General features: G+C 29.8%; 1 protein-coding gene across 2 annotated transcripts; it reads right to left on the reverse strand.

Annotated features, from left to right (window-relative positions):
• Positions 1-1,340: 1,340 nt before the first annotated feature.
• Positions 1,341-12,183, reverse strand: LOC123302399. Of its 2 annotated transcripts, XM_044885323.1 has the most exons (3): positions 11,947-12,183; positions 11,165-11,249; positions 1,341-1,752 (listed from the first exon to the last, which is right to left on the reverse strand). In XM_044885323.1, exons 1-3 carry the CDS (start codon positions 12,133-12,135, stop codon positions 1,436-1,438), a joined length of 591 nt encoding a protein of 196 aa, XP_044741258.1. In that variant the 5' UTR covers positions 12,136-12,183; the 3' UTR covers positions 1,341-1,435. The 2 variants fall into 2 exon arrangements, with proteins under 2 accessions (XP_044741258.1, XP_044741259.1); XM_044885324.1 differs by lacking the exons at positions 11,165-11,249; positions 11,947-12,183 and adding an exon at positions 2,349-2,579 and having other exon boundaries at positions 1,341-1,819.
• Between the last annotated feature and the right edge of the window lie 1,245 nt (positions 12,184-13,428).

Genomic DNA, 13,428 nt, shown 5'->3' on the forward strand with positions numbered 1-13,428 from the left:
ATTGGTTTCCCTGGAACGGAACCCTTGGATCTTTTTTTCTCTCTTGTTAAACTTTTTATGGATTGAGACAAGTACTCACCAAATACAACGTGAACTTCACTATAATTAAATCCATGACTCAATATTCTTTCTATAAAGCAGTTAGCGTCGTCACCAAATATTTCAGCTTTCGGAGAACAAGGAGGATTTAAGAAGGTTTTTGTCCGATAGAATACTAGAAAATCACATTGGTGGTCTTGAAATGGCTCTCTCAGGACGATTTAAGGAACTGTCAGGCACCAATTCAACTCCCTTGTTAATTTGCTCAATTCGTCACACGAAAAAGCTGATAACCGTATAATTTTTCATGCTGTCGACAGTACAGCTAAAAAGTAAGAGCTGAATGAAAGCGAGTGTGTCTGCCTCAATTCTGGAGAGACACACTATTAATTTTTCATCAAATACAGTCTTATATTTTGTACTTGAATTAAAAGAAGTGTATTTTCAAGTTCCTCATACTCAAAAACGTATAATTGTGCAGTTTGGGTGCCTTCCTAAGTTAAAGGAGGGCTTTAAGGCGCCAATTTCGGATTTCGGCACCATTTTGGCCGCCATTTTGAATATCGCACTTCTGGTTGAAATTTTGGTTGGGCAACCAGCAGATTCGGATTCAGTAAGGTTGAATTAGGCGGAGAAGATCTTTTGCACAAAAGCAATATGAAATACTTCTTCGAAAAATTTTATTAGACTAGATGGACTAAAGTATGTACTGATGAGAAAACGTTATCAAATGATAATTTTGCATAGTTTTTTTTTCTATATGTAACGGGGCCTCCTTGAACTACTATATTCCCAAAATAGCTCATCACCTCTTTTTTTCAGTTCTAGAATCAGTTAAATATAGCAAGTTTATAAAATTTGTATAACCAGTGAATAAGTTATTATTTTGCTCATGGCAATTTAAAACAAAAATATAGTTTGTGAATCGTTCCAGTACATCAATCACTGCTAGAAGATAAAAACTTCTTTTTAATCAAGTAGGTACCTTAAAGTGATTAGGAATGGATATTTAAAAACAATAATGATTTCGTTTGCAATTTTTATAACTGATTCGACTATACTAAAACTTTAAAAGTTTGGCTTGCTTATCATTGGCTTAAGAGATGGCCTCATCCATTCAAATAAAGTTCAGTTTTGATAACCTGATTTTTAAGTACCTAAACGATTTTTTCCTGCTTATAAGGGGACGTATTATGCATAATGCATAGGCTAGGAACTATGGTTTTACGGATTTATTCAATAATAAGGGAAGTTGGAATTATTAGATGTTCAAAAATTATGGAAATAAATTTCAAAAAATCTCATTCAAATTAAGTTTTATTTATCAACAAAAATATAATTATTTTTAAATAAAAAATAACAACTTTTGTACAAAATTTTACTGATACTCAACATTTTAGAAAATGATTGGGCTACCAAGATATCCTTGGCTACCACTAAAGTTAACTTCAACTGGGGCAACTTGATTGTTGGTGATTTGATTGTTATTGTTTGAGTATCCTACTGGTCCACCAATGTAAGCTGGTTGTTGAACAGCATATTGAGCAACTGGTAAGACTTGTTGAACACTTGGGTAGCTTACAAGTGGAGCTTGTGCAAAAGTGGGATATTGGATTGTTGATAAACCGTTTAATCCATTTACGTTATTAACGTTGTTTATGATATTGGAACCAAATCCATTGTTTCCAACGAGTCCAACATTGCCAATTACACCTGGATATGAACCAATAGTTTGTACTTGAGAACTACCAATGTTGTTGATATAGTTCACTGGTCCTGACTATAAAATTAAAACAAAAGCAATGAGTATATTATCCAGAAGAAATAGTTCGGGAAATAATGGACACCAAAGTTTCTTCCTAAGTTGCGATCTCACGGATAAATAAATGTTTAGATGTTTACGAAATGATTCAAATAAAAGTTGTTTATTTTTTTTATAAGGAATAACTTTTACATTTAATTTTTTGTTCTATCTCTAACGGGTCACAAGATTGGCACATTTTTTTTTGATTGAATGAGCAAAAAAATTACATTTTAAAATTTTCATATCTCGGACAATTTTGAAGCTAGAAAGTCGGAAAAAACGAGAAGCTTTTTTTGTAATTTGTATAAGTATGATTAAAATTCCCAACTACCCCCCAGGAATGGGGATTAGACGAGCCCTTAAGAGGTCGACTTTCTTTTACGAAGTTTTTACAACCTTGTAAAGAACTGTGGGAAATTTCAAGGATGCATTAATTTTTCCGTTTTAGATATTTAGTTTAATTGTAGTGCTATTGTACAAATTAAAATGGAAAAAAATTATTTACCTGTACTGGATAAACTGCTGATACTTGGTCATTATCTCTCAAATAAGTAAATGAACCTTGATTTCCGAAAGGGAAACCATTTTGGTCGTTATCTCTTAAGTAACTGAGTGGTGTTGCCACTGATAAAACAGTGCAACAAGCTACTGTTACCAACAATGAAGTACAAACTTGTTTGAATGCCATTTTTAATAAATTTTTTTGTTTATTCTTAATTATTGTTAAATAATTTAATTATTTTAATTTAGTATATAATTCGTATGTTTTGAAGTCTTTTTATACAAAAATATAAATATGATTAAATTTTAACCAAAATTTGTACGTGATTATAAACTAAAATATTCTGATTAGGAATTGATAAAAGATTGTCAACTAAAAAACTACAAAAATTTTCTTAACAGTTATATTTGTGGTTTTTTGTAATTATTTTTGTTTTCAACACTTTTCAAATAATACAAAAGAGGATATTTCATTTTAAAAATTTGACGAAATATAGCCGTAGATCATTTTTTATGTTTTTAAGCCTTATAGCAGGCTGCGGAAAACTGATCGAGTGGATGATAAATCCAAAAAAAGTCTTGGGCTCAAAATTTTAAAGTTTTGAATCTTTTGAGTAATAATAGTTGAAACATATTCAAAACTAGCTGTGAACTAACCGCTTCGCTGGGTCACTTTAATTTTAAATACAATGACTATTTTGTTATAACCTTCACTTCATTTGCCGTCACTTTCCTCGTTTTGTTCACAACTTCATCGATTTTATTATTTTGGTGCGGAACCCTAATTTTAGTGGAAAAAGTCCTAGCTGTACCCTGGCACGCTTCGCTACGTACATCATGGTTGTATAGAAATAGATGAGAAGATTCTAATAAATATGAAATTTGATAAACCCCGGCTAAAACAGTCCTGTAGAAGGAAGTGAAAATTTAAAACTTTGGAATAACTGTGTTCACGGCCTGGTCTTCTGATTTTTCAAAATTTTCATTTGTAATTGTATTATTTTTTTAAATAAGCAGCTTGACCCGTATGGAAGTCCGCAGTGCGTAAGCCGTGGCTAAAAATAGAGAAATAATATATATATTCAGTAATTTGCTTTATTTTTATTTATAGGCAGTTTTATTACAGATATGTTATAAAAATTACATAATGAACACAATTAAATATTAATATTATTTCTCTAGCCTGTTTTTTTCTAAGCAGCACAATTTTAGTCCGAAAGTCTATTTAGCCAGCGCGATAAGTTTTAAAATGAGGAATAAATCATGGAATTAAGAACTAATATATAAGATATATGTTTAAGAAAACAAAAATTCATATAATAGAATAGATAAAAAAGCGGCTGTTCTTCCCCGAAAATTTTTTTAGGAGCTGTTTTTCGTTTTTTGAAATTTTCATGTTTTGAAATGAATTTAAAAAATAAAAAAAAAATTTAAGCCGATAATTTATTCCTTTGATCCTCTTACAGTAATTCGGCTGTTTGATCAAGTACGTTGAATGTTCATTTTTTTTTTTTTTTGCGGTAAATGATGGCACGAAGTCCCTTGATCACAATAAACACAGTTTTGGGGCCTCTTACGGGGCAAAATTGAGAACTATTTCATTTAAAATTGTGATTTTTAACACAATACCTTATGGAAGAACACATACTATTCTGTTTATACGAAAAAAACATTACCTTACCTTAGTACAGTAAATATAGATATTTTATTTAAAAACAAGTGAAAACAAACAATTGACTGAGGTTAATGTTAAAATACCATGTATAGACAGTGTTGATCACATTACACATACATACATGTCACACATACATAACTGATATTCCCTTATAATATATACTATAAAATTTGCACCTAATTAGCGCCCTCGTGGTTTACAGTGATGTTTACAAAAAAATGTTTTAAACAAAAGTTGTTTATTTTTTTATAAGGAACATTTTTTACATTAAAGCTTTTGTTCTATCTCTAACGGTTTACAAGATGAGTCCTACGGACCCAAGACCCAATTGACCTATGTTGGTCATTTACGAAATCGACCTCACTTTTTACGTCCTAAGCACGCTATAAAAATTTCAGCTTGATGTATCTTTTCGTTTTTGAGTTACCGTGCTGACGGCACGATATATGACTTTTAATAAGGTAATCCAATATTTTTGAAAAAGTATTTCAAGATGTTGATTTTGCTACCAAAGCCACCAAAAATTTATTTCGGAAAAATACACACGCTTTCTTGCCAAAAACTTAAATTAAATTTTAAATCTTTTTTAAACTGTCAAAAACGCGAGCATTCAATTTGGTGACGTAATATCGGTATCATTATACGAAATAACACAAATAAGTTTGACAGATATATTCATAGACATCTGATTATAAAAATATGAATACTTTTTATCTATGGATATATTATACCCAGCTGTCTATACTGAACTAAATGATGGTCTATGATTCATACCGCTATGACATCACAGCAGGGCTTACCCGCGTTTTAGGTCACGTGATATACAGTTTAAAAATTACGATTTTTAATTTTAATATTTTAAAAGAAAAAAGTGCTTTTCAAATTTCATGATTTATTTTTGACTAACGATAATACCCTATTAGATCATTCTATGAACACCTATACCAAAATTTTTTTCGTAGCATCAATATTTATAAGCGTTACAAACTTGGGACTAAACTTAATATACTATTTATATTTCATATATGCATGATATAAGAATACTTAATGACTGAGGACATGACCAGAGTCTAAAACCGAGTTTTCGTATTCGTGGTGGTGGAGGGAAATACAACCCCGCGTCAAAACAGTAATGAGTTCATTTTAATAAGTACTTTTGTTGCTATTGCACGTTCAGTCAATTTCTATTTATCATTTTTTGTGGAATTTGATTATCTATCGAAAGGTAACAAAATCGTAGGTCAATAAGGTCAATGACAACGGCCGGTAAAATGTCAAATGTGAGAGGTAGTTTTCGTTTATTGATAAATACTGAATACCTGACATGTTTTTTCATTCATTTAGACCTCGAACCAATTGATAAACGTCTAGGTACGTTTACCGGGCGTTGGTAAACAAATATCACCAACGAAACCAAATTGAATAAAATTCCTTGGATTGATAATTGAGTGAAATTTTTTAAACAAATTTATCTTTTGATCGTATCTTATCTTTTAAAAATTTTTCTAATCACAAATGTTTTTATTTTTAATCACGAAGAATTTTGGCAAATATGCTCATATTTTTGTATAAAAAGACTTCAAAACATACGAACTATATGCAAAATTAAAATAAGCAAATTAATTAACAATAATTAAAAATAAAAAAAAAATTTATTAAAAATGGCATTCAAACAAGTTTGTACTTCATTGTTGGTAACAGTAGCTTGTTGCAGCGTTTTATCAGTGGCAACACCATTGAGTTACTTAAGAGATAATGACCAAAATGTTTCACCATTCCAAAACCAAAACCAAGGTTTTGTATATTTAAGAGACAATGGAGTTAATCAACCAGCCGTTTATCCAGTACAGGTATTATTTTTTTTAAAATTATTTGTTTATATTTTTTTATCCCATTCGAAGAAGAAAATAAGCAACTATTTTTGAATAACTTACAACGGTTTTTCATATCGGTTCAATTTATGATCTATTTAAAAAAGAAATTCTTAACTTTTTATCTATCTGAAAATCATAAAGCGATTTTGAATGCGTCAAAATTTAAATTAGGATAATTATCAAATATAGAGGGAGGACACATGGTGAAAGTAAATTGAAAGCTCTCAAGTTAAAAAAGAATTTTAAACATGCTATTTCTGCATTTCAAATTCAAATTGTAATGACCTTGTATAATAAACGTTTTCATTTTAAAAAGTGATTACCTTTTGATAAAATGAATTACAAATAACTTGTATCTTTGTCTAATTTATTACTGTGTCTACAAAACAATAATGAATCGTAATTGAAATTAGAAGGTCTTTTCAAAATCATCATAGAGACCGTTCCTACAACATCAGCTATAGTTACTAAAAGCTCAGACTTAAGAGGTAGCGTTCAAACGTTTCAATCTAACGTCATCTATTTTTAAATAATTTTTGAAAAAATTTTTTGAAATAATTTATCAAAAATTCAAAACGAATCTGCATTTTTTTAAATAAAACTCGAATCCCCAAATTATCTTCTATCTTCGTTATTGTTATACTCATTGTAATTTTTTTTTTTTAATTTACAGTCAGGACCAGTAAATGTTGTTAATAATCTTGGAAACTCACAAATCCTTGGAAGTTCTCAAATCCAAACGATCTCTTCATACCCAGGTGTAATTGGCAATGTTGGACTCGTTGGAAACAATGGATTTGGTTCCAATATCATAAACAACGTTAATAACGTAAATGGATTAAACGGTTTATCAACAATCCAATATCCCACTTTTGCACAAGCTCCACTTGTAAGCTACCCAAGTGTTCAACAAGTCTTACCAGTTGCTCAATATGCTGTTCAACAACCAGCTTACATTGGTGGACCAGTAGGATACTCAAACAATAACAATCAAATCACCAACAATCAAGTTGCCCCAGTTGAAGTTAACTTTAGTGGTAGCCAAGGATATCTTGGAAGCCCAATCATTTTCTAAAATGTTGAGTATCAGTAAAATTTTGTACAAAAGTTGTTATTTTTTACTTGAAAATAATTATATTTTTGTTGATAAATAAAACTTAATTTGAATGAGATTTTTTGAATTTAATATTTTTTCATAATTTGTGAACATCCAATATCCACAACATCCTTAATAATTTTTAAATGCCCATTTCTTTTCCTTTTAACCAAAACTATCCGAAAATATTAAAATATATATCAGATATGAATATCTCTTATCTAAATTTTCAGAAAAGCGAAATTTCTTTTAAGTTGGTAATAGACTAATAGAGAGAAAAAACATATTCGAGAACCTTAAAAAAATGGACATATAAGTATGTCATAAATTGTACTTAAATTATTATAAAATTATATCTTTATAAACTATCTTTAAAAAAATAATAAGAGGGTCTATAAAAGTACAAAATTGTGTACTAATTGTTCACAATAAAGTATTTAAATTTTGTATTATTAAAAACAAATGAATATTATGTGTCAAAATACAGTTTAAAATTCAGTGATTCTCAAAGTGCTTCATATGGACCACTTCGTGTAACGCATCTGACCAGATAGATTATCGCCCAGATAATTAAACCTTTTCACTTGGACTGATATACCGTTTCTTCGTTGATTGTCAATATTAACAATGTATCTATTTTCGATAGGGTGATTGTTGCTCGCAGCTTCATAAATTTCAATTTCTGTTAATTAATTTTTAGTTCTTTGGACTTTGCTGCCTTTTCAAGATTCTTTAATTCATCTAGGAGTGTTTTCTTCCTTCTCGCAAGAATTGCTATATCGTCCGCATACGCTACGCACTGATTCAACTGATTATATAGTGTCTTTTGCTATTTATTCCACTCTCTCTAATTGCATCGTCTAACAGTATGTTAAATATAGTAAATAAGGGGTACCCTTGCCTTTTCCTTTTTTGACCCCCAGTTCTCGAGAGACATAACCCTCGATCAGAATTTTTATTTTGGTATCGGTAAGTGTCATTTCCACAAGTCTTAATAGTTTTGCTTACATTTCTTACATTTGTAACTTTTCCATTGCCTCGTACAGCTTATACCTGTTAATGGAGTCGTATGCTTACTTGAAATCGATGAACAGAATGTGAAGAGGAAGGCCTTGGTCATAGCTGCTGCATTGGATCTGGTTTATTTAAAAAATTTGATCAATTGTTGATATGATTTTCCGGAAACCACACTGATAGGCTCCTATTTCATTTTTTATGTGTATTTTTAACCTGCCTTTTATTGTAATTACCAGTATTTTGTAGGCGATGTCAAAAAGTATAATTTCTTTCACACCTCACATATAAGTTCATCTTTTATCAAATAAAAAAATTTGAATGTTTCATTCTTATACATGGCCACCATATTGCTGTTATTTAAGGGTTTATTTTAAAGCAGAGGTCCCCAAACTTTTTTGTCTCGTGGATCACTTGCCATGTTTCTATGTGGATCCTGGTTAGCTAATATTGCATTTTTGAAAATTTTTCAACTTCAAAAGTGTTTTGGCTGATTTCTAACTGTAGTGAGTAAATTTTAACATTTAATTTTTATAAATTTATTTATGAGACTGAAACCACAATACAATTAAGTACCAATGTATTATATTTTAAATAAAAATCAAAGTTGCTTTGATAAATAATTGTCATTATTTGGCGTCAAATTACTGACGTTTAATCTAAACCACTAGATACGAAGATGGGAAATCAATTAAATAGATACTTTCTGGCAATACTCCATAATGCGAGATAAGCTACAAGTATATCTTTTTGAAGCCAGAATAGCTGATTCTCGTTTCTAAAGTGTAACTTGATTATTCATTGTGGTATTACCATTACCACATTAAAAACATCCTCAAATCTTATTTCAAAGTCTGAATAGAGGGCATTTAAATATTGAATTTAAGTTAAAACGTCATCTTACTGACAGTTTATCTGTGACAAATTAGGAAACTGAGAAAATTGTTGATAAATCGTCGTCGGTCTATTGTCTGCTGTAAAAATAAATAAAAAACTATCATTTTGTGTTAGTTGTTGCATTAATGAAGAGTGAAAATGGAAGTTGCAACCTGCTTAAATGAGATCAACTATCGTAGACCCCCGGTTACATCTCGCAAACCCCAATTTCCCTTTTTCTCTCGCATGGACCTCTTATAGATGATCGTGGATCCGTGGAGGTCCATATGAAGCACTTTGAGAATCACTGAATTTTAAACTGTATTTTGACACATAATATTCTTTTGTTTTTAATAATACCAAATTTAAATATTTTATTGTGAACAATTAGTACACAATTTTGTACTTTTATAGACCCTCTTATTATTTTTATACCATGTATATATGAAATATACATAGTATTATAAGTTTAGTCCCAAGTTTGTAACGCCTAAAAATATTGATGCTACAAAAAAAAAATTGGTATAGGTGTTCATAAAATCACCTAATTAATCCATTTCCGGTTGTCCGTCCGTCCGGCCGTCCGTCCGTCCGTCCGTCTGTGGTCACGATTACTCAAAAACGAAAAGAGATATCAAGCTGAAATTTACAGCGTGCTTAGGACGTAAAAAGTGAGGTCAAGTTCGTAAATGAGCAACATGGGTCAATTGGGTCATGGGTCCGTAGTACCCATCTTGTAAACCGTTAGAGATAGAATAAAAGTTTAAATGTAAAAAATGTTCCTTACAAAAAAATAAACAACTTTTGATTGAAACATTTTTTTGTAAACATCACTGTTTACCCACGAGGGCGTTAATTAGGTACAAATTTTATAGTATGTATTAATATAGGAATATCAAAGTGAATATCTTTTGTTATTTACATGACGTCAAAAAAAACAAACGATTGCGCATCAACACTTGCGCATTATATGAGAATATATGAGAATATCAGTTAAATATGTCAGATATGTATGTATGTGAAATGTGACAGAGTTATCAACACTGCCTATACATGGTATTTCAACAATTAACTCAGTCAATTGTTTGTTTTCACTTGTTTTAAAGATAGTTTATAATGATATACTTTTATAATAATTTATGAATCAGTGCGTAGCGTATGCGGACGATATAGCAATTCTTGCGAGAAGGAAGAAAACATTCCTAGATGAATTAAAGAATCTTGAAAAGGCAGCAAAGTCCAAAGAACTAAAAATTAATTAACAGAAATTGAAATTTATGAAGCTGCGAGCAACAATCACCCTATCGAAAATAGATACATTGTTAATATTGACAATCAACGAAGAAACGGTATATCAGTCCAAGTGAAAAGGTTTAATTATCTGGGCGATAATCTATCTGGTCAGATGCGTTACACGAAGTGGTCCATATGAAGCACTTTGAGAATCACTGAATTTTAAACTGTATTTTGACACATAATATTCATTTGTTTTTAATAATACAAAATTTAAATACTTTATTGTGAACAATTAGTACACAATTTTGTACTTTTATAGACCCTCTTATTATTTTTTTAAAGATAGTTTATAAAGATATAATTTTATAATAATTTAAGTACAATTTATGACATACTTATATGTCCATTTTTTTAAGGTTCTCGAATATGTTTTTTCTCTCTATTAGTCTATTACCAACTTAAAAGAAATTTCGCTTTTCTGAAAATTTAGATAAGAGATATTCATATCTGATATATATTTTAATATTTTCGGATAGTTTTGGTTAAAAGGAAAAGAAATGGGCATTTAAAAATTATTAAGGATGTTGTGGATATTGGATGTTCACAAATTATGAAAAAATATTAAATTCAAAAAATCTCATTCAAATTAAGTTTTATTTATCAACAAAAATATAATTATTTTCAAGTAAAAAATAACAACTTTTGTACAAAATTTTACTGATACTCAACATTTTAGAAAATGATTGGGCTTCCAAGATATCCTTGGCTACCACTAAAGTTAACTTCAACTGGGGCAACTTGATTGTTGGTGATTTGATTGTTATTGTTTGAGTATCCTACTGGTCCACCAATGTAAGCTGGTTGTTGAACAGCATATTGAGCAACTGGTAAGACTTGTTGAACACTTGGGTAGCTTACAAGTGGAGCTTGTGCAAAAGTGGGATATTGGATTGTTGATAAACCGTTTAATCCATTTACGTTATTAACGTTGTTTATGATATTGGAACCAAATCCATTGTTTCCAACGAGTCCAACATTGCCAATTACACCTGGGTATGAAGAGATCGTTTGGATTTGAGAACTTCCAAGGATTTGTGAGTTTCCAAGATTATTAACAACATTTACTGGTCCTGACTGTAAATTAAAAAAAAAAAATTACAATGAGTATAACAATAACGAAGATAGAAGATAATTTGGGGATTCGAGTTTTATTTAAAAAAATGCAGATTCGTTTTGAATTTTTGATAAATTATTTCAAAAAATTTTTTCAAAAATTATTTAAAAATAGATGACGTTAGATTGAAACGTTTGAACGCTACCTCTTAAGTCTGAGCTTTTAGTAACTATAGCTGATGTTGTAGGAACGGTCTCTATGATGATTTTGAAAAGACCTTCTAATTTCAATTACGATTCATTATTGTTTTGTAGACACAGTAATAAATTAGACAAAGATACAAGTTATTTGTAATTCATTTTATCAAAAGGTAATCACTTTTTAAAATGAAAACGTTTATTATACAAGGTCATTACAATTTGAATTTGAAATGCAGAAATAGCATGTTTAAAATTCTTTTTTAACTTGAGAGCTTTCAATTTACTTTCACCATGTGTCCTCCCTCTATATTTGATAATTATCCTAATTTAAATTTTGACGCATTCAAAATCGCTTTATGATTTTCAGATAGATAAAAAGTTAAGAATTTCTTTTTTAAATAGATCATAAATTGAACCGATATGAAAAACCGTTGTAAGTTATTCAAAAATAGTTGCTTATTTTCTTCTTCGAATGGGATAAAAAAATATAAACAAATAATTTTAAAAAAAATAATACCTGTACTGGATAAACGGCTGGTTGATTAACTCCATTGTCTCTTAAATATACAAAACCTTGGTTTTGGTTTTGGAATGGTGAAACATTTTGGTCATTATCTCTTAAGTAACTCAATGGTGTTGCCACTGATAAAACGCTGCAACAAGCTACTGTTACCAACAATGAAGTACAAACTTGTTTGAATGCCATTTTTAATAAATTTTTTTTTTATTTTTAATTATTGTTAATTAATTTGCTTATTTTAATTTTGCATATAGTTCGTATGTTTTGAAGTCTTTTTATACAAAAATATGAGCATATTTGCCAAAATTCTTCGTGATTAAAAATAAAAACATTTGTGATTAGAAAAATTTTTAAAAGATAAGATACGATCAAAAGATAAATTTGTTTAAAATACTAAAATTTTATTTATACCTAAAATAAATATTTTATCGAGCCATTTTCCGAAAATTATACCTCTAAAATGTGTATGTTAATTTTATTTAGTCCAAATTTAGGACCGGGACAGCGGGGCCAACAATTTAAGGCCCGCATCAATTCGGATTAAATAACAAAATTATTTGCATGTTCTTTATTTGATCCCAAATTCGATAGAAACTAAGAAAGGTATTCTAGTGTAGTTGTGAACAAAGTTAGCTGATGAATTGATTAAAAACAGTACGAAAAGAAAAAAGGTGAATCCGATGAAACTTTTCTTTATCGGATAATTTTGCTAAATAATCTGCAATCTTCCTTTTGCAATAGAAAAGTAGCACCATTTATTTATTTATCGATTAATTATGGTAGCTACTTGGATTGGGGAAAGAAAATTTTCACGTGCAAAACCCATTTCCGTACTTTGAATCAAAATACACAGAAAAATATTCATAATTTTTTTATTGAGGTACCATTTTTACACACACATGGACTTCTATCTAGAAATAGTTTGAAAAGCTTTCGAAAACAGGAATTTATAGAAATATTCCTAAAAATAAATGAATTAAAATTACATTTTCTAAAATAATAATTAAAAACTTTTAAAATCAGTATTCTATGATTTTTGGTTACAAATATCTTTTAAATGCTTACAATAGTCTGTTAAATAAAAGAAACCATTTTTGTAGATCAGTTAATTTTCGAGAAAAATATGTGTTGAGATTTGCTGTACGTTCAATTAATAGCAAGGTTTGAATTTGTTCATATGGGACAGAAGTAAAAATAGAAAACTTTGATGGGGAGGACCTTCCTATTAATATTAAGAGCTCATATTTGGAGATAATTTTCTAGAAGTGCATAGCAATCAATTTTTCGGTATCGGAAGTAAAAAAATCGATTGTTTCGACCCACCTTGGTGTAGGTAGTAGGTACAGATGCATCTCCCTGAATGTAATCCGCTGACGACGTAATGAAAGATATGTTTTCATCTTTTTGACTCCTGGATGTTGACTCATGAGGGATGTTCTCTCATAAGTAGTGCTGGATTAAGGCTTACGCACGTGGGGC

The sequence above is a fragment of the Chrysoperla carnea genome, chromosome X (genome assembly GCF_905475395.1).
Source record: "Chrysoperla carnea chromosome X, inChrCarn1.1, whole genome shotgun sequence".
Classification (NCBI taxonomy): Eukaryota; Metazoa; Arthropoda; class Insecta; order Neuroptera; family Chrysopidae; genus Chrysoperla; species Chrysoperla carnea.